The 27,630-nt window shown below is 53.9% G+C and overlaps 5 protein-coding genes across 5 annotated transcripts; all 5 read left to right on the plus strand.

Moving 5' to 3' along the window:
- Nucleotides 1–6,468: 6,468 nt before the first annotated feature.
- On the plus strand, nucleotides 6,469–11,729 carry LOC128944617 (protocadherin beta-16-like). The gene is made up of 2 exons (XM_054287965.1): nucleotides 6,469–9,014; nucleotides 10,731–11,729. Exons 1-2 carry the CDS (start codon nucleotides 6,579–6,581, stop codon nucleotides 10,848–10,850), a joined length of 2,556 nt encoding a protein of 851 aa, XP_054143940.1. The 5' UTR covers nucleotides 6,469–6,578; the 3' UTR covers nucleotides 10,851–11,729.
- Nucleotides 11,730–12,495: 766 nt separating this feature from the next.
- On the plus strand, nucleotides 12,496–15,053 carry LOC128944618 (protocadherin beta-16-like). The gene has a single exon (XM_054287966.1). The coding sequence runs from the start codon at nucleotides 12,545–12,547 to the stop codon at nucleotides 14,999–15,001; it is 2,457 nt and encodes an 818-aa protein (XP_054143941.1). The 5' UTR covers nucleotides 12,496–12,544; the 3' UTR covers nucleotides 15,002–15,053.
- Nucleotides 15,054–15,712: 659 nt separating this feature from the next.
- Nucleotides 15,713–19,416, plus strand: LOC128944629 (protocadherin beta-15-like). Its single transcript, XM_054287978.1, has one exon. The coding sequence runs from the start codon at nucleotides 15,898–15,900 to the stop codon at nucleotides 18,340–18,342; it is 2,445 nt and encodes an 814-aa protein (XP_054143953.1). The 5' UTR covers nucleotides 15,713–15,897; the 3' UTR covers nucleotides 18,343–19,416.
- Nucleotides 19,417–20,359: 943 nt separating this feature from the next.
- Nucleotides 20,360–22,877, plus strand: LOC128944624 (protocadherin beta-15-like). Its single transcript, XM_054287972.1, has one exon. The coding sequence runs from the start codon at nucleotides 20,360–20,362 to the stop codon at nucleotides 22,802–22,804; it is 2,445 nt and encodes an 814-aa protein (XP_054143947.1). The 3' UTR covers nucleotides 22,805–22,877.
- Nucleotides 22,878–24,793: 1,916 nt separating this feature from the next.
- Nucleotides 24,794–27,342, plus strand: LOC128944619 (protocadherin beta-15-like). Its single transcript, XM_054287967.1, has one exon. The coding sequence runs from the start codon at nucleotides 24,825–24,827 to the stop codon at nucleotides 27,267–27,269; it is 2,445 nt and encodes an 814-aa protein (XP_054143942.1). The 5' UTR covers nucleotides 24,794–24,824; the 3' UTR covers nucleotides 27,270–27,342.
- The last annotated feature ends 288 nt before the right edge of the window (nucleotides 27,343–27,630 follow it).

Here is a 27,630-nt window from a genome sequence, read left to right on the forward strand (position 1 = left end):
AGCAAGCTTTGTGTGAAGCAGGTGTGTGCTTTTAATAATTGGCCAAATCAACTGTTTGTAAGCTTTAGCAATATACCATTGGCTAAAAAGTTCTTTAAATGTTCTGTAAAAAAAAATCTTTGGCTGCTGCTGGCTGTACATGAGCTTTGCCATCTTCCTACTGTCTCAACCATGTCGTGAGGCTGATGCTACAAATAAAGCTCCAGGAACAGATCCCATCAGCCCCTCCCATTTGTGAAAAGGGAAAAATCCACACCAAAACAAGTCTCCTTTGAAAAGTTCCCAGTTCAGAACTCATGCTTTCCTTCCAGGCAGTGACCAGGCTGTCCATGAAGCTGTGCTTGAATGCCTTCTCCATTCACTTTCCCTTCAGGTACCACTGTGCCCTGGTTTCCAGAGCTGATCTCAGATGCTCATGCCATCCATGGGGTACAGGATTTGCAACCTGGCTTGCAGAAGGGCCAAACCTGGCACCAGGAGACAGAATGTTGGGTACTGGGCACTTCCTGTTACACTGGCTGAGATAGAAGGGTTCCTTTTGGTTTGCTGCTACCTTCTGATAATTTTTTTCTCTCCCATTGGAAAGAAAGACATTCTGAGGAAGAAAAGTGGAAGTGAGGAAATCTAAGTCTTAAGCCAGACATTGAGAATTGAAGAAAGAGCAGTGCAAGCTTACAGGATCATATATACACTTTCTTCCTCCTACCTAACTCATTTATTTCTTCCTCCTTTGTGTCCATTTTGGCTCCTTTCTGATCTGTGCATCTGCTTTGATGTCAAACTGCATTTACTGCCCTTCCTGCTCCTCCACAGAATTCCCAATACCCTTTTACTTGGTTGATTAGACCCCACTTTCCCTTGAACGTCTTTTGTGATTCCTTTCTTACAGGTGTCACATCAACCAACCCTTCCTAAGCTGTTCTCAGGATGAGTCCTGCCCATGTTTCTTTGTCCTTACCCTGCTTGGTCAGTCTTGACAGCCAAACAGCTTCATGTTTGTCCTCTCTTGGTCCCTCTTGCATAGCATCTTTCCCTCCTCTAATTATTGCTGGCTGTCCCCTTCTTCTTCTCTCCTTCACTTTCAAATTTGCTTCTCAGCTGAATCCCTGTTTTCTTGCCAGATGATCAGACAGATTTCCAGAATTAGCCTGTCCAAAGCCAACTTCTTCCCATATCCATTCCTTCCTGACATGTCCTTTTAAGACAAAATGTGCTGTTTCTCTGCCCTGGACAGCACATGGTCTGCCTGGTTCTTACTTTCTTACTATAATGCTCAAACACTTCTAATTCCTATTTTTGGCGAGCCAATCATAGAAAGATTTCTCCAGAAGCCTGAAGATTCTTGCCCTTGTTCATGAATGCCTGTGTGGCACTTCCATCCCTGAAATGTCTTTTTTAAGGCTTTCCAAATGTTGCTGAGAAAATCATCCTGTTCTTTGTTGTTTTGTGAAAAACAAAGAGAAAACCAAGGTTATTTACCAGTGAACTTGAGTTACCTGAAAACCTTGTGCTGCTTGGCTGTTGAACACGTGAGTTTCCACTTGAATTTCTCCTCTGAGTCAACTGAAAGAGCCACTGCAGGAAACTATGTAAGGAGTCATAAAGAAATTAAACAGAAGAACACAGGAAAAACATCTCAGTAGATGACACTTGCCCCACAACTTCTAGAAATTGAAATATTATTTGTTGACCATTTGAGATCTCAGGACATAAAAAACCCACCTGGGTTTAGGAATTCATGAAGAAAATTTCTGCATATTTGACCTAGGAGTGAGATAAAAGGTGGAAAAATTGGATCCCACTAAGCAAAAAATTTACAAAGATGAAAATACTTATTTGCCTTCAAAAGGCATTAATGGTAGAAAAGTGTTGCAGCTGAGAGGATTCATTTCCAAATGAGAAGTACTGAGATTGTCATGGATAGAGAGAAAGGAGAGAATTTTTTGCCTTTGAAGGATGCAAAAGATCTAAGCACACAGAGAATCCACAGAATGGTTTAGATTGGAAAGGACCTTCGAGATCATCTTGTTCCAACCTCTTGCCGTGGGCAGGGACACCTCCCACTATCCCAGGTCCAAACTGGTCAGGGACCACAGCTTCTCTGGGCAACCTCAGGGCCTCACCATCCTCACAGTAAGGAATTTCTTGTTAATGTCTCGTCTAAACCTGCTCTCTGTCAATCTGGCAGGTATCTTCTGTCCAGAATTTAAAAGTCTTTGGGGACTGGAGAATGCAGAACATGCCTGAGGAAATACATGAACTTAGACTTTTGAAGCAGGGAATTTTCCTTTATCCTTTGAAGCTGGAAGGTACACAGGAAGGTTTTAGAGTAGATGGACTCATGAACTGGTGTAATTTTAAATAAATGCTGCTGCCTAGGAAGAAATATGTTCTCTGTTGTGTCTGAGGAGCAGCAGCAGCATTTCTGCCTCAATAGAAACACTGAAGCCCTGACTTTAAAGGAGTCACCGGAACAAGGGGAGATCTGGCCATACAGCAATACCTATACGCTCATCTTTAAGGTATTCTTTGGAAATCTATTGCAGCTGATCCAAGGGGCAGCAGGAGTTCATGCTGCTGTTAACACTGAATTGGTTCTTAACTCTAGGAGAGGACAGACAACAGTTGGAGGTCTCCTTCTGAAATAGAAAGTATTCAAAACTCAGCCTCCCACAAACAGCCTGTGCTTGAAAACGCCTTTATTTCCTGGAAAATGTAATGCACAGCACATGAGCAACGTTTGCTACGTTTTCCTGTGTCTTTGTCAAGCACACTTGATGGAAGGTTTGTGTAGAACGTTTCACGTTTGCCTGGATTATTAATGCCAAACCAAACGTCTCAACAAATACCAAGGCAGCGCATTTACGTGCCAAAGAGTCCGGGTGGGAAATACATTTCAGAATTCGTCCTTGCAGTAGCCGGGAGGCGAGAGAGGAGGGAGATTCCAGCCGAGGCTCGGGGCAGACCCCCGGTGCAGTTCCCGCTCCGGCCGCCCCGCGGCGCTCTCGGCCCGCATTGCTGCTGCGGGGTGGAGCGGGGACACCAGTGAGACACCAATGTCACACCAGCGGGATGCTGCGGGGCTGGCACCGGCTGAGAGCCCGCAGAAACGCCCCGGTTGCTCCGGAATACGCCCTGGTTTAAAGCCTTTCCAAAGGATGAGCTGGGAATCGCCGCATCGAGACGCGCCTGGAAAAGCCGAGAGCACAAAGTGAAACAGGGAGTGTGAAGGACGGAGATGGCCCCCCACGGCCACCCCTGCATGGTTTGGGAGGATTTCACCGGAGGTCTGGGATAGCTCAGGGTCGGTTGGTTGGTAAGCACAGAGTTACTGCCGGGAGAAATGAATGTTTGCTTTTAACAGACCGATGGGGAAAGCACTCGCTGTTCCGAGTGCAGACAGGGGGAGGAGGCTGTGTGTGTCTCAGAAAATGAGCCTCCGAACGGGTACCCGTGGTATTTACCACACAACCGAGAGCCGGAAGGTTAGCAATGATTCTCCCAGCTTTCCTCACGTTTGCAGCCCGCTGAGAGCTCCTGCCCCAGTTACGTGGGATAGCTGGGAATTTGGGATGCAGCCTGATTGTTACAGAGACAGAAGAAGAAATCCATCCTGGGAGCTGTCCGGGAAGGAGAGGTCGGGAGTGTTGGTCTGTCCTTGCATTCAGGCGTGGAAAACGCTGTGACCCAGGGAAATGTCTGTTCTTCTGCTCTGCAGGCTCCTCCCGAGCCATCGTATCCTCAGGGTGTGCAGGAGGGGAGCGGACGGTGGCTCCAGGGATGGAGAAGGAGCCTTCATCCGAGGGGACCACAAAACCGGGCATGGGACCACCGAGATTTCATTCAGCGGGTCTGAATTCCCAGATCAAGGACCAGGAAGGATTTTGGAAATTGAAATTGCTTCAGAAGTGTGGGCAGAATTTTGTTTTAGCACCGCTGTGTTCTGAAACACGAAGCCATACCAAGAACTGAGCAGGATATGCTGCTGTAATGCTTTTCTAGCATAGTTTTAAATGACAGAGTGAATAGAACTGCTTTTTTGGTTCTTCTGAGGATGAAGATGTCGTCAGTAAAACAAAAGATGAGGAAGCCTGCAATACCACTGTATGCCTGAGGAGATACGTGAATTCTTTGGCACATTTATGCAAATCTTTTTTTTTTTATGGGTATAGTTCTTCCTTTTGTCCTAAAATACAGCGTGCCTCCCTCTGGCAGTATTCAAACTTCTTTTTTTTAAATTAATACCCATCCATTTCACAGTTGTGACCCAAAGGAAAACACCAGCATTGGCTCTCTAGTGCTGCACGGTAAGTGACCCTCTTTCATTTCTCCAAAAGAATTCTGAATTTACTCTGAAAGAATATAAACGTCGGTGGAAGGGCAGCATCTTCTGATGAGCAAAGATATTGTTACAGCCAAGAGCTCCGTTAGGGATCACTGTTCTTACATTTGAAGTTGAAGGACACCATTTCCTTGCTGAGATGATGGCAGCAGCAATAATTGGGCTCCTGCACTCAGGGTAGGAAATGTGGAGCCTTTTCTCAGCCTGTGTCTTTCCCCCTGCTGCGCAGTGATGCCGAAGATTAGGATAAGGAGAAGGAAATACACATTTCCCCCTCGGAGGTGAAAAAACGGGCACAAAGCAAGTGGATTACAGGCGTCACAGTTGTTTTTGCGAGAGAAGCCACTTTCGCAGCACATCTGCTGCTGTACTTGGCCTATGGTTTGACTTCTCTGTTGGTGATAATGACCGCAGCTCGAGAGATGGACGTGCGCCTCGAAGGGAAGACAAGAGGAGCTGCCCTTTGATGTATTGCAGTGGTTTACATCTTATCACGCGTCCAAGTCAAGGGGTGATAAGAGGAAGTCGCCGAAAATTACTTCGTTCGTGCAAGAACTTTTAGTAGCTAAAGTTCCCGGGAATCCTGAAGTCAACCCTAATTGTTTCTTTCTCCTACTGATACAGGCACGAAGTTTTTACTCTAAAACAAATGAAAACATCAGAGAATTTCTACGACTTGACCTCTTGAGTATTGCTTGACACTCCTTTTAGCAAACAAAAATAAGGGGAAAACGTCTAGGAAATTGAAGAAAGGGTACCAAACCCAAGAGGGTTATGATACTTTATAATAATAATAATTTTTAATAGCTTAGTTTCTTTTATAGTAAAATCCGAACTAAAAATGCTCGAGACACAGGTAAATAATGCAAGCACTATTTTGTTCCCTCTTTCAATTTTTAATTCTACAAGAGAAAGGTTGGGCTGGTCTCGCAGGCAGCTGTGCACATCCTCGGTGCATTCGTCGCAGAAGCAGTCGAGGTGTAAATCTGTCTTCGGGGCCAGCCATGCCTGCCTGACACTGAGTTTTTTATCTGGTTTCTGGCACGAATTCTGCCTCACCGTACCTGACTGTGTTCAGAACCCCTCGATATCCCCTTCCACCTCCGTTTTCCCACGGCTGTTCCTAACAGGTCTGCTGTAGACATATCCCTCTTAGCGAGTTTTATTCTGCCTCCAATCATCTCACAATAAGCCTTGCAAATTCCTGGAGTTCCCCCCTCAAATACCTCATGATCAATTAGTTCTTTTCCATGACGCTTTTCCTGATAATCCGTGAGAATCTTCAGAACTTTTTTTATTTACCTTTACCTTTTATAGTTTCTGTCGAACCTCTGAGTTCAACAGATTATTCTTTTAATGGCCCGTCTGTTAGTGTGATGAGAGCTTTATCTTTGCTGTTGTCTCCGTTATCTCCTCGTTATCGTTTGTGTATCGCGGAGTTTAACTAGGTGCTCCCTGTTTGTTTCCTTGTCTTTCCTATTAACCGGCTCTTGGCCATACATCCTTAGGCAGATACAGGACTTCAAGTTCAGCATCTTTTTTCACATAGAAAAGTGTAAAAGTCGGGCCAGGTGTGATACCCAGAAAGAAAAAAACAGCATTAGGATGATGTGTCCTAGGACAGCTTTATCATCCTGCTGTGATGGCGAGCTGTGGTGATAATGAAACTTTTACTTAAGGACAATTCCTTGTCAGCTCCCTGGCACCAGCTCTCGCTTTCAATAGCTTCTCTGACTCGCCACACCTACTAATCGCCCTGTGCTGATTAACAAGTGGAGAACAGAAGGAAAATGTCTTCTGTGGCAGTGGAACTTGCCGCGTCTACACAAGGCAAACCAAAAGCTGTGTATGAAGCGTTCGTGGTTGCGAGCTGGGATGTGATACCCGGAGCAGGGCTCTGTGTATGGGTAGGGATCCCACTTATGAGAGAGGAGAGTTCTACGCCGCACCTTTTTTCTCCTCTTTGGCACAAAGAGTGCGGGTTCAATCAGCAAACCCCGAGCCAGCAGCGCTGCTGCCCCGATGGAGAGGAAATATTCCCCCTTCTGACGCTGGGTGGGGATGTTGGCCGCGGACCGGAGCGTTCCTCGGTCCGCCCCAGCTTTGCAGACACAGGGAGACAAAAAACCGTGAGAGCTGAGCTGCTCGCAAAGGAGTCCGAGCACTCGGGGGCTTCCAGATTCCTTCACCCCAGGATTGCTGGCCCACACCGCTCTTTTTCGGACTCTACTGAAAGATGCTGGGAGCCGCCGAGGACTGCGGATGGCTTTTTTGGAGAGTGATGGCCTGTGGGAGACAGAGCGGAGACAGAAAGAGGCAAGTGATCTTGTTTATTCTGTGTGTTTGCGTGTGTCAGAGCGGGGCTGAAACCCTCCGCTACTCCCTGCCGGAGGAAATGGAGAGGGACTCCTTTGTCGCCAATATCGCCAAGGACCTGGGGGTTCCTCTGAGCCAGCTGGCGGCTCGCAAAGCCCGCGTTGTGTCCGAGGGGAACGAGCAGCTTTTCCGACTCAATCAAAACACCGGAGTCCTGACGGCAAAGGAATCGCTGGACCGAGAGGAGATCTGTCCGCAGAGCGATACCTGCACGCTCGTCTTTAAGATATTCTTTGAAAATCCGTTGCAGCTTATCCGAGGGGAGGTGGAAATTCGTGACGTAAATGACAACTCGCCCGTTTTCCCGGAGAAGGAGATGGTTTTAAAAATTCTAGAAACAGCATCTCCTGGCTCCCGTTTCCCCCTGGAAAGTGCCCAGGACAAGGACGTGGGCATTAACGGTTTGCAGAACTACAGCCTCGGGCCCAATCCTCATTTCTCCCTCGCTCTGGGAACAGGAAAAAATGGCGTAAAATACGTGGAGCTCGTCCTACAACGTCAGCTCGACCGTGAAGAGCAGGCAGAACTGAGTTTACTTCTGACCGCCACCGACGGAGGGTCACCACCCAGGTCGGGCACGGCTCAGGTCCGGATCGTGGTTGTGGATGCCAATGACAACGTTCCTGTCTTCGAAAGGGAGACCTACGAGGTGCGCCTGGCTGAGAACAGCCCCCTGGAGCAGTTGGTGGTCAGAGTGGCTGCCGCGGATCCCGACGAAGGATCCAACGGAGAAGTGAATTATGCCTTTGCCCAGGCATCGGAGCGATCCCGGCAGCTCTTCCAGCTGAACCCGACCACCGGTGAAATCCGAGTCGCAGGAAAGCTGGATTTTGAGGAAGCAAAATCCCACACTATGGTGGTGAAAGCCACGGACGGCGGAGGGCTGTCTGCGCACTGCAAAGTGCAGGTGGAGGTCCTGGACGTGAATGACAACGCCCCGGAGATAGCGCTCACCTCCCTCAGCGCCTCCATTCCCGAGGACGCCCCGCCACGCACCGTGGTGGCTCTGTTCAGTGTGCGGGACCGGGACTCCGGGGACAACGGCAGGACGGAGTGTTCCATCGACGGGGACTTGCCGTTCAGCCTCACCCCCACTTTTGATAATTACTACGAGCTGAGAACAAACGCGGCACTGGACAGGGAGAGGACGGCAGAGTACAACATCACCATCACAGCCACAGACTGGGGCAGGAAGAGGCTGAGCTCTCAGGAGAGCATCTTCGTGCAGATCTCGGATGTGAACGACAACCCCCCAGAGTTCACCCAGGAGATTTACACCATGTCTGTCACGGAGAACAACAGCCCCATGCTCCGCATCGGCAGCATGAAAGCCACGGACGCCGACGCAGGAATAAATGCCCGTGTGAACTACGCACTGGCGCGGCAGGAGGGCAAAGAGCAGCCCGAAGTGTCAGTCAACGCTGAAAACGGGGATGTTTATATCCTCCGCCCGCTGGACTATGAGAAGGTGCGCTCCTTTGAGGTGACAGTGACCGCAGCCGACGGCGGCTCCCCGCCGCTCAGCGCCCAGGCCGTGCTGCGAATCGTCGTGCGGGATGAGAACGACAACGCGCCCGTGCTGCTGCACCCAGGCCCCGACAGCAGCGCGGCCGGAGAGCTGGTGCCGCGCTGGGCACCGTCCGGCTACCTGGTGGCCAAGGTGGTGGCGGTGGACGCGGACGCGGGGCAGAACGCGTGGCTGTCCTACGAGCTGGCCAAGGCCACGGAGCCGGGGCTGTTCCGCGTGGGGCTGCACAGCGGCGAGGTGCGCACGGCGCGGGCCGTGACCGAGCGGGACGCGGCCCGGCAGAGGCTCATCGTGCTGGTGCGGGACCGCGGGCAGCCCTCGCGCTCTGCCACCGCCACCCTCGCCGTGGCACTGGTGGACGGCTTCTCCGAAGCCCATTTACGGGTGAGCGAGGAGGCTCCGGCCGCCGAGCCCGACGGGCCCCTTACTCTTTACCTCATCGCCTCCCTGGTCTGCGTGTCGGCGCTGTTCCTCGCCACCGCGGTTGCCGCCCTGGTGGCGAAGGTGCGGCGGGCCAGGCGGAGGGAGACGGAGACTTTGCCCACGTTCCCGACGATTGCCACCGAAAGCAGCGCGGGGTCCCTGCCCCGCAGCTACCTCTACGACGTCTGCTTCGCCGCCGGCACCGTCAACAGCGAGTTCCGTTTCCTCAGGCCGCTCTTCCCCTGCTTCCCCGCCGGGCTGCCCCCCGGGCCCGGCGAGCAGCGGAGCTCGGTGTGCTCGCAGGATGCCGCCAACCTCGGGGCAGAGGGCGACTGGACTGCGCAGGTGAGGGACTGACAGGGCCCGCGGGCAGGCGGGAGGGAGGTGTGACAAGCCCTGGGAGCAAGGACTATTGAAGATGCAGAACTGCTAGTTGAGGAGTCCCTGGGGTGGAAGGAGATGATAGAAGGGGGTCTCAGAACTGCTGGAGAAGCCTCCCAGGAGGATCCAGCAGGGCTCAGCTGCTCCCCAAATGCTGACTAACCACGCATCTCCGCATCATAGAAGAACAGAATATTTTAGGTTGGAATGGACCTTTAAAATCCATTAAGTCCAAACCCTCATGCAATGAGCATGGATGCCTTACTAGACCGGGTTGCTCAGAGCTCCATCCAACCTGACCTTGGATATTTCCAGGGGTGGGGCACCCACCAGCTCTCTGGGCAGCAGGGTCCATATCTATACTGAGTGAGTATTCGTGATAGAGCAAGTCTTTGGTGTCACTTCAAAGGGGAAGATTTAGGCCGTGAGAAGGTGAAAAGTACAGGTAGAGATGTGTCACAGCTGAGATGGCCACAATACACAGAGCATCACCATACAATGTCAGAAGGCTTCAAGCATCAGCCCATACAGAGTAGCCCCATACCACTTCAGAAAGCTCCAAGAGTGTGCCTTTCTTGTTTTTAGCCCAACCTTTTATACCCTTCATGTTCATGTATGGCACCTGTGGGTCCTCTCTACCTTTTTGTCATTGGTCAGTGCACCTGGGCACTCCAGGTCTCATTACATTCAGTACTGTTCACCTGTTCCTGCACAGCTGTAACCCATTGGGGATGACTCTGGGCTGCAGCCCCACTCCCAATTACCACAAACCCTGTGCCTACAGACATGTGGGTCCTGCCCACGCAGTGTGTAGAGACCTGGAGCAGGAATGACACCATTCCTAGGGGTACATCCTCCCAGAGGTGGCAGTAACAGGAATGTAGTGGCCTGTCTAGCTTCAGATGGGACTGCAGGGACAGCTGTGCAAAGGGTGTCACCAGTTGTGTCCCCTGCACTGCTGTTGGGAGCTGGTGCTTGGTGCTGCCCTGTGCCATTCCAGGGTGGTGGCAATGCTGAACTCAAGCTTACAAACTGCTGGAGCCTACGGAGGTAGGAGCCTCTGCCATTAAATTCCTTTATGGTTTTGTGACTTGCATGGATAGCGTTGAGCAGAAAAGTGTGGTCATCAGTCACATCTTAATATGGGATTCTGTGGGGACTCCATGGAGAGTGTCCAAGGATCCATCTTGCATTTCACAGTAGACAGGATGATGAACATATATGAGGTTGGAGAAACACAAACACCATCAGGGTCAGTAAATATTTTCATATTTCATAACCACCGATGACTTGGACTCACTTTACTGCAGGGTCTGAGAATCACAGTAGCTTCAGGCAAGACAAGGACCCTTCTTGATATATGAACATTAAACCACATTTCTTGTTTGTGAGAATGTGGTTTCTGTTTGAGGCTCTCACCACTTCAAATTACTCAAAACTCATAAAGGTTTTATAGAGACTCATTAAGATTTTGCAATAGTACCCTTTTGGAGGATGGTTTCTGACTTCAGGTGTTCTCCATTCAGGTCAGAGATCCACCAAGTCTTGCTTTCTCTTTGCCTCCCGGTAGAGAGGAGGGGTGTGACACGGGCAGTGGTGTAAGACACATCCTCTGAGCTTCTCGGTGATGCTTGCTTTCCTTCAACTCCAAATGACAACTGGTCTCTCTGTTCTTTGCAGGGCAGTGCTCCCATCTCTGAAGATACGGGGCCCAGAGCTGCAGGTGCAGTTTGCCCTGCAAACAGGGAGCTGGAGCCCAATGTCAGTTCTGAGCAAAACCCTTGGCTCGCCCATCAATAAGTGAAGAGACAGACAAGTTTGTCTGTCCTCACAGGGAAAAGGGAAAAAAGAGACCAAGCACCTCCCTAAAAAGTACCAGGGAGATGAAACCTGCTCAATGAGAGTACTTTCCCCTTGTGCAGTACTTTATTCATGTAGCTATTTTGTAATTGTGCTGTCGATGGAGGAGAACCGTGCTGCATGTTGATTACATAATAATCAATTATTATCATAGTAATCAGTAATTATCATACATAATAATGTATGATGGGGAGAGTGCTACTGCTTCTACATACTTCGAGAAATACTGAAAACTGGCAGCAGATTTTCAACTTCTTTTTACACCACCTTCTCTGGGGGATTTCCTTTCGTGCTTTGTTTGTTTCTTTCTTTTTATGGAGAGAGCTTTGTAATAATATCTTAATTTTCTGCCATGTATTCAACACCAGGCGAAACAGATAATATGTAAAATTAAGTGGTGCTTGCAAAGGAATTTCTTACAAAATAAGCAGAAGCTGTTTACATTTTGAACTGCTGGCATTGGCACACTTGGCATATTTCACCAGGAGTTTACAGGCTCTCCTAATTATAAAGAGTGGGCTTTGAACAGTGTATTGTTTCTTCCTTTCTTTTTTTTTTTTTCATAAAGTTGAAAACACTATTTCACGTTTTTTAAAAACCAAGATGATTAAAAGTATTATTTGTGGGTTTTCAGTAAAATAGACGAAACCATTTCCAATTAGCTTAGGACACTGTAGAATATAGGGTGTCAAGAAGCTTTATGGTTTTCTTTCGTCAGTCGGTATTGAATTATAAAGTTATGTGATAATTCCTGTTGTTGAGCCATTTTAAAGAGTCAAATGAGTAATGACAGAAAGCAATAAAATTTACTTGGAACTCCCTCGGGTGAGTGTGCTGTCTCGAGATCACTTGCCACAGTCATGGCCGAGGAAAAAGTCAACTCAAGAGCAGGATTTCGGGAATAAATCCCTGCATCTGGAATGGAATTAATGCAGGGGAAATCAGAACGACCTGGGAAATAGGGCCGTCTCAGAAGTCGGAGCAAGGTGGACGAGTTTTTTTTTCTGAGTGGAGCTGAGGTCTGCGATGCTGCCTCCAGCCCATTCCCAAAGGCTCCCAGCAGGAGAGGTCATGAACTGTGGGAACAATCTCTGTCCATTCCGAGAACGACCATGGCGAATGCTGCTGTGGTCAAAAGACCATCTTACCTGGTTGCTGGACCCCTGTAACAATACACAGCTTTTCTAGCTAAACGGCCGGAAAGTCATTTATTCAAAGCGTTCATACTGGGGAAAGTGAGGGGGAACCAAAACAAAAGGAACGACCCAGCTTTAAATAAACTCCATTTTGAAGCAGAAGGTAAAAAGAGGCATTGCTCATTGAGCCAGTGGCCACACTTTGAATACGGTTGTATGGACATTTCAATCTCTATGCTTTGACCTAGGAAGGGAGAAAACGAGCCGTTAATCTCTGCTTTCCAGGCTTTGGGCTGGGAAATCTTCGAATCCTTCCCCAGCTCGGCCGCCTGGTGCCGCTGCTGACCGCGGAAGCTCCGCGCAGCTCCGAGTTCCGCCGGCCCCGCGGTTCGGGCGGGCGGGGCTGCACCATCTCGGGCTGCTCCGCTCGGGGGTCGGCAGGCTGTATCGGCAGCTCCATCCAGCTTACAGGAGGGGAGACCGGGTCTCTGGGAGGGAATGAAGCCGAGGAAGAGCGAGGAACAGCTCCCGGGGCGAGCGGCGGCTCTGCTGCTTGTCCTCTGCGTCTCGGGGATGAGAGCAGAAACCGCTCGGTACTCTGTGCCCGAAGAGGCGGAGAGAGGCTCTTTTGTGGCGAATATCGCAAAGGATTTGGGACTAACCGGTGAGGAATTATTGGCTCGTCGGGCTCGAGTCGTTCCTGAAGGAGAAAAGCAGTATTTACAGCTGAACCAGCACACCGGGGATTTGGTGGTGAGAGAGCAAATGGACCGGGAAGAGCTGTGTGGACAGAGCGAGCCCTGCTTGGTGCGTTTTGAGGTGCTGCTGGAGAGCCCACTGCAGTCCTTCCGAGCTGAGGTAAGACTCATCGACATAAATGATCATGCTCCTGTGTTCTTAAACAAAGAGATTGTTTTAAAGATCCCGGAATCTGCAACTCTCGGGACTCGATTTTTATTGGAAAGAGCTCACGATCCAGACGTGGGGAACAACAGCCTTCAGCATTATAGTATCAGCTCGAACGAGTATTTCCTTGTCTATACCCGGCGGCGAAGTGACGGCAGGAAGTATGCCGAGCTGGTGTTGGATCGAGCTCTGGACAGGGAGCAGCAGGCAGAAGTTGCTTTCAGCATCACGGCTGTAGATGGTGGGAATCCACCGCGGTCTGGCACAGCTTTAATCCGCGTGGTAGTCCTGGATATAAACGACAACAGCCCGGTATTTACCCAGACTCTGTATAAAGTCTCTGTAATGGAAAATAGCTCAGAAGACACCATAGTGGTGGTAGTGTCTGCTAGCGATTTAGACGCAGGAACGAATGGGGAAATAGTGTATTCCATAGTTCAAAATCCAGAGGAAAATCTCCAAACGTTTAAAATAAACCCAGAGACAGGCCAGATTCGACTCAAAAAGCCTTTGGATTATGAAGAAAAAAAGAGTTATGAGATAGACGTCCAAGCCACAGATGGAGGGGACTTGTCCACGCATTGCAATGTGGAGGTGCAGGTGAAGGACGTGAACGACAATACCCCCGAGGTGATCATCACCTCGCTCACCAGCACCCTCTCCGAAGCCGCCCCGCCGGACACCGTGGTGGCCCTCTTCAACGTGCGGGACCGGGACTCGGGGGACAATGGCAGGACGACCTGCGAGCTGACAGGAGAGCAACCCTTCAGGATCACTGTGCTGGCAGCCGACGCGTACGCACTGGTGACATCAGAGACGCTGGACCGGGAGCAGGTGGAGGAATACAACGTGACGGTGCGAGCTCGAGACGAGGGCTCCCCGGCCCTCTCGACGTCCAAAACCCTGCTCGTGAGGCTCTTTGATGTGAACGACAATGCACCCACCTTCACCCAGGCCATTTACACCATGGTGATGAGCGAAAACGAGCCCGCGGGGAGGAGCCTGGGCCGCCTCAGTGCCACGGACCCTGACGCGGGGGAGAACGCCCGCGTGAGATACTCGCTAGTGCCGCCACCGACGGGCACCCTCGCCGCCGCATCATTCGTGTCAGTGGACGCGGAGAGTGGAACCGTCCGGACTTTGCGCCCACTGGACTACGAGAAGGTTCCTGCCTTCGAGGTGACAGTGACCGCAGCCGACGGCGGCTCCCCGCCGCTCAGCGCCCAGGCCGTGCTGCGCATAGTCGTGCGGGATGAGAACGACAACGCGCCCGTGCTGCTGCACCCGGGCCCCGACAGCAGCGCGGCCGGAGAGCTGGTGCCGCGCTGGGCACCGTCCGGCTACCTGGTGGCCAAGGTGGTGGCGGTGGACGCGGACGCGGGGCAGAACGCGTGGCTGTCCTACGAGCTGGCCAAGGCCACGGAGCCGGGGCTGTTCCGCGTGGGGCTGCACAGCGGCGAGGTGCGCACGGCGCGGGCCGTGACCGAGCGGGACGCGGCCCGGCAGAGGCTCATCGTGCTGGTGCGGGACCGCGGGAGGCCGCCGCGCTCTGCCACCGCCACCCTCGCCGTGGCACTGGTGGACGATTTCTCAGATGCTTTCCATCAGCTTGGCCACGATCCCGCAGGCGGACAGCAGCCGCAGGTGGCCGAGGAGGAAATGCTCACCACTTACCTCATCGCCTCCCTGTGCTGCGTCTCGTCCCTTTTCCTCTTGTCCGTCCTCGCCTTAACAGCGAACGCACTCTGCAGAGCGCGCGTCCGGGCAGAACTTCCTCCTCCCTCTCCCAGCTGCTACGCGGACGGAGACGTCGCCAGCGAAGGTGTGGGCGTGGGCAGCGCGGGAACTCTGTCGCCGGCTTACCGCTACGAAATGTGTCTGACCAGCGGCTCGGGGAGGAGCGAATTCCAGTTCCTGAGGCCCATCCTGCCCAGCCTTCATAGCAATGCTGAGGCGAGACGGGACAAAGACCAGGAACCGCTACACCACTCGCAGCCCGCCTGCGACCGGGAAGCCCAGGCAGGGAGCACAGTCACTCCTCCCTTTTAGCCGAAAGATCGACCAGTAGGCGTGCGTGTTCATGCCTGAGCCGTGCTGAGACGCGCCTCCCTTCCCCGTCCACAGCCTGAGATTCCCCAGTAGCAGTAGGGCCGTTCCCTGCTGTTATAGGTGTAATCTCCCTGCTTAGGCTCCTGGCCCGTTTCTCCGGCCGCAGAAGGCGGCTCTGTCCCTCCGAGTTCAGCCTCTGTCTCACACCGCCATGGAAAATCGTAGTGCCTATCTTCCCTCCGCTTTTCTCGAAAGCCGCGGACGTGCCTATCTCTTAAGAAGAGCGCACCAGCCCGCGAAATCGGGCGAGCGAGGGGAGGAGACTGGAAGTGGAGGAGCGGCCGTGGATGCTCCAGCGTAGAAACTGTGGCAGGGATACACCCCACCACTCCCTAAAACTTCTCTCCCCGGAGAATGTGAGGGCATCCTGCCGCAGGAGCCCCCGCCGCGGGTTCCGGATCGCGGGCCCGGCCGAGCGGCAGAGCGGGCTGCAGGCGGCGGCGGCTGCAGTCCCAGCGCGCACCGCTGGGTGGTGCCCTCGGCCAAGGCGGCGCCGAGCGGCTGCGGCAGCGGAGGCGGCCGGGCCCGAGCGGCACAGCCCGAGCGAGCTCAGACCACAACCAGACCAGCACAGCCCAGATCAGCACAGCTAACTTCAGCTCAGACCAGCCCAGCTCAGGCGGGCAGAGGTGGCAGCGGCTGCGGCAGCGAGCGCTGCCCCGTGTCACCCGCTGCCGGCACACCCCGGCTGCCTTACGGAGCGCCGGCCGGAATCTGAGAGAGCGAGGGAAGGCGCCCGGCCCGCACTTCGCCGCTCTCCGCCCGCAATCGCCCGGGACACCCGCCGCCACACCGACACCGACACCGACAGCGGCCGCCGGCGCCGGCGCCGCGCCATGGCGCTCGCAAGGCAAGTGCTTTGTGTGTGTGCTTTGCTGGGGCTGCCGCTCGCTGGCGCCGAGCCCATCCGCTACTCCGTAGCCGAGGAGGCGGAAAGCGGCTCCCTGGTGGGCGAGCTGGCCGAGGACGCGGGGCTGACGCCGGCGCAGCTCTCGGCTCGCCGCGCTCGCCTGGTCTCGGAGGACGGCCGCCAGCATTTTCGCTTGGAGCGCGCCTCCGGCCGCCTCGTCGTGGCGGGGAGGCTGGACCGGGAGCAGCTGTGCGCCCACTCCGACACCTGCATGCTCCCCTTCGAGCTGCTGCTCTCCAATCCTCTGCAGTTCTTTCGGGTCGAGGTAACCTTGCAGGATATCAATGACCATTCCCCAATTTTCCCCGAGGAACGAGTCAGTTTTAAGATCGTGGAGAGGAGCGACCCGGGCTCTCGTTTCCCACTGGAGGCTGCTCAGGACCTAGATATTGGCCGCAACACAGTCCAGGAGTACAGCATCTCTCCCGAGAATGAGTATTTCAGTGTCTCCTATGGAAGTGGGACTAATGATGACAAATACCTTGAACTTGTTTTGGAAAAGGCACTAGACAGAGAGGAGCAGGCAGAGATGGGTTTCAGTGTTATTGCAATGGACGGGGGCACTCCTCCAAGGAGTGGGACCATCGAGATCTCTATTATCGTTCTAGACGTGAATGACAATGCTCCCCTATTCACACAAGAGCGTTACACTGGGAAGGTTTTAGAAAACATGCCAGAAGGCTCAGTGGTGCTGACTGTGCTGGCAACTGATCCAGATGCAGGAGTTAATGGGGACGTTTCCTATCAACTCAGCCAAACAGTGGGACAAAGCAAGTCAGGGTTTGTGATTGATTCCATAACTGGTGAAATTAAAATCACAAAAACTCTGGACTTTGAGGCAACACAGCATCATGAAATCCGTGTGAGGGCAACAGATGGTGGAGGCCTTTCAGCAATTTGCAAGGTGTTGGTGGAGGTGGTGGATGTGAATGACAATGCCCCAGAGCTGGTGGTCAGTTCCTTCAGCAGTCCCCTCCCCGAGAACACAGTGCCCGGCACGGTGGTTGCCCTGTTTACGGTCAGGGACCGGGATTCTGGTGCCAACGGGAAGATCTCCTGTGCCCTGCAGGATCAGCTCTTCTTCTCCCTGCGGCCAGCCTACAAGAATTACTATGAGCTGGTGACGGTGAGCGCGCTGGACCGCGAGGAGACGCCTCAGTACATCCTCAGTGTGACGGCAGCAGATGCGGGCTCGCCTCCTCTCACCAGCACGCACACCTTCACCGTGGACATCTCCGACGTCAATGACAATGCCCCCGTCTTCGACCAGACCTCCTACACCATGTACGTGCGTGAGAACAACGTGCCCGCGGTGTTTGTGGGAGCCGTGAGCGCTGCAGATGCTGACGTGGGGCTGAATGCCAAGGTGACCTATTCCCTGGCAGCAGAGCAAGGGCCAGAGCAGGCCTGGTGCTCGTGCATCTCGGTGAACTCGGAGAAGGGACACGTGTTTGTGCTGCGGCCCCTGGACTACGAGCGCTTGAGGCAGACCGAGGTGACGGTCAGTGCCTCTGACGCGGGCTCTCCTCCGCTGAGAGCCAACGTCACCGTGCGCCTGGTGGTGCTGGACGAGAACGACAACGCCCCGCTCGTGCTCTACCCGGCCCAGGAGAGCGGCCCGGCCTCCAGTGAGCTGGTGCCCGTGTCGGCTGAGGCGGGCTACCTCATCAGCAAAGTGGTAGCCGTCGATGCCGATTCGGGACAGAACTCGTGGCTCTCCTACCACCTGCTCAGGGCCACCGACCCAGGCCTGTTTTCCGTGGGCCTGCAAAGCGGCGAGGTGCGTCTCAGGAGGCCGGTGACAGAGAGAGACAGCGTCAAGCACAAGCTGGTGGTGCTGGTCAGAGACAACGGCAAGCCCCCGCTGTCAGCCACGGCAGCTCTCAGCGCTCTCCTGCTCAAGGACTTCTCCGACGTGCGCCTGCTGCACAGCAGCCCGGCCAGCCAGGATCAGGCCGCTGCCTCCCTGACCACCTATTTAATCATTGCCTTGGTCTTTGTCTCCCTCCTCTTCCTCATCTCCACGGCAGTGCTGCTGGCTCGCAAGGTGTGCAGGAGGAAGGAGCTGAAGGCTGGCCATGTGCTCTATGCTGCCGACACCTTGCAGAGCGGCCTGGCAGATGCGGCCGCTGCAGGGACCCTGCCCCGCGCCTATTGCTACGAGATCAGCCTCACCACGGGCTCGGGCAACAGCGAGTTCAGATTCCTCAAGCCCATCCTGCCCAGCCTGCCCCCACAGCACTGCGCCGTGGGCCAGGGCCCCGATGAGGAACAGGATTTCCCCGGTGTCCCTGTCAGCAGCAAGGACATGGCCCCAGACAATGCTGGCACTCTCTCTGCAGGACAGTTCAACGCTCTTTCCTTTGACTAGCGGCGGTATGACAGTCAGAGTCTTCATTGCACTTCGGAGAACGGGACCTGGACCACAGTGTGTGACAATGCTGTCTTTATAGAAATTTGCATTTTTCATTGGTTTGCCCAGCTTCTTGCAAATTCTCTTTGAAATCAATGTCTGATACTGAAAAAGCATTGAATGGAAATAAAATAAGCCAAGGTTATCTTGCTTTGTTTTTAACGTGTTTCACCTTTGCTACTGCCTTTTCTAAGAAGCTGATGTATGTGGTTCGTTCTCAATCTATGATCTGCATTCTCCTGCTGTCTAACAAGACTGAGGATCTTTTTATTCTGATCTTTAAGGCAGTATCTCCATTCACCAAACAAATCATATCCTCACTGATATCCAAAAAAGAATTTCCCACATCTGGAAAACCAGGAAGATTTGAGTTCTGGGTCACAATGTCAAATGAGGGCTAGGCCCTTTCTTCCCTGGATTCTGGGTGTCTCTGTCTGAGATGTGAGCTCTGTGTGCTTTGCTTTCTTGACACTATCTTTGTCCATGCAGACACTGAATATCTACAGATGCTTCAGTAGTGCTGTCTGGTGAACCAGGGAGTTGCTCCCACCCAGCCACTGCAACACAGGCAATGCCAGCTCAGCAGGGAAGGAGGTGATTTGGACCCTTTCACAACAGCAGTCTCATCTTCCTTATCTAGTTTAGAGCAGAGCAGCAAAACGCACAAAAAGTTTCTTTTGGCATACAAGAAGGCCCAGGATGTTCTGTCACTTCAGAATTGCCTTGGAATTACAGGAGCACAAACAGTGTTAGAGTAGACTGTAACTGAACAGAATTGTAGAGACATATTCATAGTCAAATGCTGCATTGAAGAAAAAATTCACATATACTAAATCACAATTTATGTAAGACAGAGTGAAGAAGAGCTTCAAAAGAAAAGATATTGAGTTTAGTCTTTTCATTGTTGTTCCTGAATCCCAAGGCTTCTTGATGGCACTAGAAAGCTGTCCCCATATGATTTTCTGTGTTTGTATCAGAGCATTTACATTCCCACATTTGCACTTTCTGCTCTGAAATGTACTGAGCACTGTACTGAGCCTGTTCCTCTAGAGAAAGACTACCACGCTATATAGAATAACTCTTGTTTGATTGATGTCTATGATGCATGAAATACTCAGAAAGCCTCCCTCAGGATTTTATGTGCTGAAGTGATACAGTTCAAGTGTTGTAAATTGGTATAACACTGGGGTTAGAAACTGAAAAATAGAGTTAGACTGAAATAAAGTGAACAACATCACTACGTTGGGGAGACAGAATTTTTGTAGATATGTTCCTTCTGGGAAAGCCCTGACAAGACTTTTCAAAATTATGCGAGTACTGTTTCACTGTATCCTCTGTGTGATGCAGTGAAGGGTGGGTTCAGCGCCTGGGTGTGGAGATGCAGCCAGTGCAGTGCTCATTAGCAGGCCGATACTGTCACCATGGCTCTCTCACTGTGCGAATTCTCCTGCTGAGGGCCGAGGCTCTGCCTTCCTGGGTTGAGCCTGGTCTTTGGGCTGTCCTGGTTGAGGCCGCGTTCCGTTGCCGGCCCCGGCTGTCTCGCTGCCTTCGGGATCGCGGGCCGGGCCGAGCGGCAGCGCGGGCTGCGGGCGGCGGCGGCTGCAGTCCCAGCGCGCACCGCTGGGTGGTGCCCTCGGCCAAGGCGGCGCCGAGCGGCTGCGGCAGCGGAGGCGGCCGGGCCCGAGCAGCACAGTCCGAGCGAGCTCAGACCACAACCAGACCAGCCCAGATCAGCTCAGTTCAGCTTAGAGCAGCCCAGCTCAGGCGGGCGGAGGTGGCAGCGGCTGCGGCAGCGAGCGCTGCCCCGTGTCACCCGCTGCCGGCACACCCCGGCTGCCTTACGGAGCGCCGGCCGGAATCTGAGAGAGCGAGGGAAGGCGCCCGGCCCGCACTTCGCCGCTCTCCGCCCGCAATCGCCCGGGACACCCGCCGCCACACCGACACCGACAGCGGCCGCCGGCGCCGGCGCCGCGCCATGGCGTTCGCAAGGCAAGTGCTTTGTGTGTGTGCTTTGCTGGGGCTGCCGCTCGCTGGCGCCGAGCCCATCCGCTACTCCGTAGCCGAGGAGGCGGAAAGCGGCTCCGTGGTGGGCGAGCTGGCCGAGGACGCGGGGCTGACGCCGGCGCAGCTCTCGGCTCGCCGCGCCCGCCTGCTCTCGGAGGACGGCCGCCAGCATTTTCGCTTGGAGCGCGCCTCCGGCCGCCTCGTCGTGGCGGGGAGGCTGGACCGGGAGCAGCTGTGCGCCCAGTCCGACACCTGCATGCTCCCCTTCGAGCTGCTGCTCTCCGACCCCCTGCAGTTCTTTCGGGTCGAGGTCACTCTGGACGATATCAATGATCATTCACCAGTTTTTCGAGAAGATCGAGTCAGTTTTGGGGTCTTGGAAACGAGCGAACCAGGTTCTCGTTTTCCACTCGAGGTGGCTCGGGACCTCGATATTGGCATCAACACAGTCCAGAGGTACAATATGTCTCCCAAGAACGAGTATTTCACTGTCTCCTACGGGAGTAGCATTAAAGGCAAGAAGTCTCTTGAACTTGTTTTGGAAAAGTCACTAGACAGAGAGGAGCAGGCAGAAATCAGTTTCAGTGTGGTTGCTGTAGATGGGGGCTTTCCTCCCAGGAGTGGAACCATCGAGATCTCTATTATCATTCTAGATGTAAATGACAATGCTCCGATATTCACTCATGAGGAGTACGTTGGAAAGGTTTTGGAGAACATGCCAGAGGGCTCTGTGGTTCTGACTGTACGGGCAACTGATCCGGATGCAGGAGTTAATGGGGACATCTCCTATCAACTCAATGAAGCAGTGCGTCAGAGCGATTCTGCATTTGTGATTGATCCCATAACTGGTGAAATTAAACTCACAAAAACCTTGGACTATGAAGCAGCACAATTGCATGAGCTGATTGTGAGGGCCAGAGATGGTGGAGGCCTTTCAGCAATCTGCAAGGTGTTGGTGGAGGTGGTGGATGTGAATGACAATGCCCCAGAGCTGGTGGTCAGTTCCTTCAGCAGTCCCCTCCCCGAGAACACAGTGCCCGGCACGGTGGTTGCCCTGTTTACGGTCAGGGACCGGGATTCTGGTGCCAACGGGAAGATCTCCTGTGCCCTGCACGATCAGCTCTTCTTCTCCCTGCGGCCAGCCTACAAGAATTACTATGAGCTGGTGACGGTGAGCGCGCTGGACCGCGAGGAGACGCCTCAGTACATCCTCAGTGTGACGGCAGCAGATGCGGGCTCGCCTCCTCTCACCAGCACGCACACCTTCACCGTGGACATCTCCGACGTCAATGACAATGCCCCCGTCTTCGACCAGACCTCCTACACCATGTACGTGCGTGAGAACAACGTGCCCGCGGTGTTTGTGGGAGCCGTGAGCGCTGCAGATGCTGACGTGGGGCTGAATGCCAAGGTGACCTATTCCCTGGCAGCAGAGCAAGGGCCAGAGCGGGCGTGGTGCTCGTGCATCTCGGTGAACTCGGAGAAGGGACACGTGTTTGTGCTGCGGCCCCTGGACTACGAGCGCTTGAGGCAGACCGAGGTGACGGTCAGTGCCTCTGACGCGGGCTCTCCTCCGCTGAGAGCCAACGTCACCGTGCGCCTGGTGGTGCTGGACGAGAACGACAACGCCCCGCTCGTGCTCTACCCGGCCCAGGAGAGCGGCCCGGCCTCCAGTGAGCTGGTGCCCGTGTCGGCTGAGGCGGGCTACCTCATCAGCAAAGTGGTAGCCGTCGATGCCGATTCGGGACAGAACTCGTGGCTCTCCTACCACCTGCTCAGGGCCACCGACCCAGGCCTGTTTTCCGTGGGCCTGCAAAGCGGCGAGGTGCGTCTCAGGAGGCCGGTGACAGAGAGAGACAGCGTCAAGCACAAGCTGGTGGTGCTGGTCAGAGACAACGGCAAGCCCCCGCTGTCAGCCACGGCAGCTCTCAGCGCTCTCCTGCTCAAGGACTTCTCCGACGTGCGCCTGCCGCACAGCAGCCCGGCCAGCCAGGATCAGGCCGCTGCCTCCCTGACCACCTATTTAATCATTGCCTTGGTCTTTGTCTCCCTCCTCTTCCTCATCTCCTCGGCAGTGCTGCTGGCTCGCAAGGTGTGCAGGAGGAAGGAGCTGAAGGCTGGCCATGTGCTCTATGCTGCCGACACCTTGCAGAGCGGCCTGGCCGATGCGGCCGCTGCAGGGACCCTGCCCCGTGCCTATTGCTACGAGATCAGCCTCACCACGGGCTCGGGCAACAGCGAATTCAGATTCCTCAAGCCCATCCTGCCCAGCCTGCCCCCACAGCACTGCGCCGTGGGCCAGGGCCCCGATGAGGAACAGGATTTCCCCGGTGTCCCTGTCAGCAGCGAGGACATGGCCCCAGACAATGCTGGCACTCTCTCTGCAGGACAGTTCAAAGCTCTTTCCTTTGACTAGCTGGGGTCTGCACAGACTGAGGCTTCATGGATCTTGAGAGGATGGGATCCAGGCTGCTGCATGTTGCAGTGTTTCCTCCTGAGTATATCTGTATTTGTAATTGGTGTGACGAATTTCCTACAAATTGTATTACAAATAAATACCTGGCATTCAAAGGAGCAAAGAAAGAAGGCTTAAAAGCTAGGGTTCTCTCACCTAGTTAGTAATGTGTTTCAGCTGTTTATTTGCCATTTCTTACAAGCTTTGAATGTGTAGTTAGCACTTACAGCTATGCTTTTTTTTGTGTTCCTGTCTGACAAAACAGAGGAACTTTTTATTCTGAGCTTGATAAAATGTCACTGGGTGCCGTACAAATAACACGATCACCGAAATGCAAAAAGGCCTTTTTGTGCTTCAGGAAAGCAAGAATTCATGACTACTGAATCATTATGTCACATGAGCACTAGGCCCTTTCTTCCCTGGATTCTGGATGTCTCTGTCTGAGATGTCAGCTCGGTGTGCTTTGCTTTCTTGTCCCTATGTTTGTCAATGCAGACACAGAGTACCAGCAAATGCTTCAGTAGTGCTGTCTGGTAAGCAGGGAGTTGCTCCCACCCAGCCACTGCAACACAGCAGTCCCAGCTGAGCAAGGAACAAGGCGATTTGGACCCTTTCACAACAGGAGTCTCATCTTCCCCATCTAGCTCAGAGAAGAGCTGCAAAATGCTCAACAAAATCTCCCCTGGGCTTACCAGTGGTTCTCTGGTGTTCTGTCACCTCAGGATAGCCTTGGAAACACAGGAGCACAAACATTGTCAGAGTAGACTGTACCTGAACAGAGGTGAAGAAACGTGTTCATTGTCATTGAATGCATTAAAAGAAAACTCCACAAACACTGAAGGACAATTATTGGAATGAAAAGAAGAACTTAAAAATAGACCTTGAGGTTGATCTTTTCACTGCTGTTCCTGAATCCCAAGACTTCTTGATGGGACTGAAAAGCTATCCCCGCATGATTTTCTGTGTTTGTCTCAGAGCATCTGCATTGCCATGTTTATCCTGTCTCCTCTGAAATGTAAAAGAGCTTTGTACTGGGACGATTTCTGTAGAGAAGGACTGCCCCCCATTCTGAACAACAGGTTGTTTGAATGATGTCTGCTATGCATTAAATACCCTGAAAAACTCCCTCACGCTGTGATGTTTTGTACTTAGGCAGTTTAACTTTGTAAATAGTTATAATAGTGAGATGAAAACTGAAAACAAATGCAAGACTGAAATAAAGAGAGCACCCTGACTCCTTTTTTAGAGACAGAAGTCTTTTTAGAGATGTTCTTTCCTGGAAAGATGCTTCAAGGCTTTTCAAAATTCTACCAGTTACTTTCGCACTGTGTCCCAGTCTGAAGCAGCGTGGGGTGAGTACAGTTCCTGAGTGGGGAGATGGAGCCGAGAGTGCTGATTTTATTGCCCGTGCTGTCACCATCGGCCTATGCCTGTGTGATTTCTCCTGCTGAGAGATTAGGCTCTGTCTTCCTGGGTTGAGCCTGGTCTTTGGGCTGCCCTGGTTACGGCCGCGTTCCGTTGCCGGCCCCGGCTGTCTCGCTGCCTTCGGGATCGCGGGCCGGGCCGAGCGGCAGCGCGGGCTGCGGGCGGCGGCGGCTGCAGTCCCAGCGCGCACCGCTGGGTGGTGACGTCGGCCAAGGCGGCGGCGAGCGGCTGCGGCAGCGGAGGCGGCCGGGCCCGAGCGGCACAGCCCGAGCGAGCTCAGACCACAACCAGACCAGCACAGCCCAGATCAGCACAGCTAACTTCAGCTCAGACCAGCCCAGCTCAGGCGGGCGGAGGTGGCAGCGGCTGCTGCAGCGAGCGCTGCCCCGTGTCACCCGCTGCCGGCACATCCCGGCTGCCTTACGGAGCGCCGGCCGGAATCTGAGAGAGCGAGGGAAGGCGCCCGGCCCGCATTCGCCGCTCTCCGCCCGCAATCGCCCGGGACACCCATCGCGACACCGACACCGACAGCGGCCGCCGCCGCCGGCGCCGCGCCATGGCGCTCGCAAGGCAAGTGCTTTGTGTGTGTGCTTTGCTGGGGCTGCCGCTCGCTGGCGCCGAGCCCATCCGCTACTCCGTAGCCGAGGAGGCGGAAAGCGGCTCCCTGGTGGGCGAGCTGGCCGAGGACGCGGGGCTGACGCCGGCGCAGCTCTCGGCTCGCCGCGCCCGCCTGCTCTCGGAGGACGGTCGCCAGCATTTTCGCTTGGAGCGCGCCTCCGGCCGCCTCGTCGTGGCGGGGAGGCTGGACCGGGAGCAGCTGTGCGCCCAGTCCGACACCTGCATGCTCCCCTTCGAGCTGCTGCTCTCCAACCCCCTGCAGTTCTTTCGGGTCGAGGTGACTGTGAAGGATATCAATGACCATTCACCCGTCTTCCCTGAGGAACGAGTCACTTTTGAAATCACTGAAAAGAGTGATCCCGGTTCGCGTTTCCCACTGGAGGCTGCTCAGGACCTCGATATAGGCAGCAACACAGTCGAGGAGTACATCATTACTCCCGAGAATGATTATTTTAGAGTCTCTTACGAAAGTCAGATCACAGGCAAGAAGTATCTTGAACTAGTACTGGAAAAGTCACTAGACAGAGAGGAGCAGGAAGAGATAAGTTTCAGTCTTATTGCGATGGATGGGGGCTCTCCTCCAAGAAGTGGGACCACCCAAGTCAAAATTGTCATTATAGATGTGAATGACAATGCTCCCATCTTCACACAGGAAGAGTACATAGGGCAGCTTTTGGAGAACACACCAGAGGGCTCTGTGGTACTGTCTGTTTTGGCAACTGATCCAGATGCAGGAGTTAATGGGGACATTTCCTATCAACTCAGCCAGGGAGTGGGACAGAGTGAGTCAGCATTTGTGATTAATCCCATAACTGGTGAAATTAAACTCACAAAACCCTTGGACTATGAAGCAGCACAATTGCATGAGCTGATTGTGAGGGCCAGAGATGGTGGAGGCCTGTCAGCAATCTGCAAGGTGTTGGTGGAGGTGGTGGATGTGAATGACAATGCCCCAGAGCTGGTGGTCAGTTCCTTCAGCAGTCCCCTCCCCGAGAACACAGTGCCCGGCACGGTGGTTGCCCTGTTTACGGTCAGGGACCGGGATTCTGGTGCCAACGGGAAGATCTCCTGTGCCCTGCACGATCAGCTCTTCTTCTCCCTGCGGCCAGCCTACAAGAATTACTATGAGCTGGTGACAGTGAGCGCGCTGGACCGCGAGGAGACGCCTCAGTACATCCTCAGTGTGACGGCAGCAGATGCGGGCTCGCCTCCTCTCACCAGCACGCACACCTTCACCGTGGACATCTCCGACGTCAATGACAATGCCCCCGTCTTCGACCAGACCTCCTACACCATGTACGTGCGTGAGAACAACGTGCCCGCGGTGTTTGTGGGAGCCGTGAGCGCTGCAGATGCTGACGTGGGGCTGAATGCCAAGGTGACCTATTCCCTGGCAGCAGAGCAAGGGCCAGAGCGGGCGTGGTGCTCGTGCATCTCGGTGAACTCGGAGAAGGGACACGTGTTTGTGCTGCGGCCCCTGGACTACGAGCGCTTGAGGCAGACCGAGGTGACGGTCAGTGCCTCTGACGCGGGCTCTCCTCCGCTGAGAGCCAACGTCACCGTGCGCCTGGTGGTGCTGGACGAGAACGACAACGCCCCGCTCGTGCTCTACCCGGCCCAGGAGAGCGGCCCGGCCTCCAGTGATCTGGTGCCTGTGTCGGCTGAGGCGGGCTACCTCATCAGCAAAGTAGTGGCCGTCGATGCTGACTCGGGACAGAACTCGTGGCTCTCCTACCACCTGCTCAGGGCCACCGACCCAGGCCTGTTTTCCGTGGGCCTGCAAAGCGGCGAGGTGCGTCTCAGGAGGCCGGTGACAGAGAGAGACAGCGTCAAGCACAAGCTGGTGGTGCTGGTCAGAGACAACGGCAAGCCCCCGCTGTCAGCCACGGCAGCTCTCAGCGCTCTCCTGCTCAAGGACTTCTCCGACGTGCGCCTGCCACACAGCAGCCCGGCCAGCCAGGATCAGGCCGCCGCCTCCCTGACCACCTATTTAATCATTGCCTTGGTCTTTGTCTCCCTCCTCTTCCTCATCTCCACGGCAGTGTTGCTGGCTCGCAAGGTGTGCAGGAGGAAGGAGCTGAAGGCTGGCCATGTGCTCTATGCTGCCGACACCTTGCAGAGCGGCCTGGCAGATGCGGCCGCTGCAGGGACCCTGCCCCGCGCCTATTGCTACGAGATCGGCCTCACCACGGGCTCGGGCAACAGCGAGTTCAGATTCCTCAAGCCCATCCTGCCCAGCCTGCCCCCACAGCACTGCGCCGTGGGCCAGGGCCCCGATGAGGAACAGGATTTCCCCGGTGTCCCTGTCAGCAGCGAGGACATGGCCCCAGACAATGCTGGCACTCTCTCTGCAGGACAGTTCAAAGCTCTTTCCTTTGACTAGCTGGGGTCTGCACAGACTGAGGCTTCATGGATCTTGAGAGGATGGGATCCAGGCTGCTGCATGTTGCAGTGTTTCCTCCTGAGTATATCTGTATTTGTAATTGGTGTGACGAATTTCCTACAAATTGTATTACAAATAAATACCTGGCATTCAAAGGAGCAAAGAAAGAAGGCTTAAAAGCTAGGGTTCTCTCACCTAGTTAGTAATGTGTTTCAGCTGTTTATTTGCCATTTCTTACAAGCTTTGAATGTGTAGTTAGCACTTACAGCTATGCTTTTTTTTGTGTTCCTGTCTGACAAAACAGAGGAACTTTTTATTCTGAGCTTGATAAAATGTCACTGGGTGCCGTACAAATAACACG

Source organism: Melozone crissalis, unplaced genomic scaffold, assembly GCF_028551555.1.
Source record: "Melozone crissalis strain CALT ecotype California unplaced genomic scaffold, PUWL_Pcris_2 ptg000061l_1, whole genome shotgun sequence".
Lineage (NCBI taxonomy): Eukaryota > Metazoa > Chordata > Aves > Passeriformes > Passerellidae > Melozone > Melozone crissalis.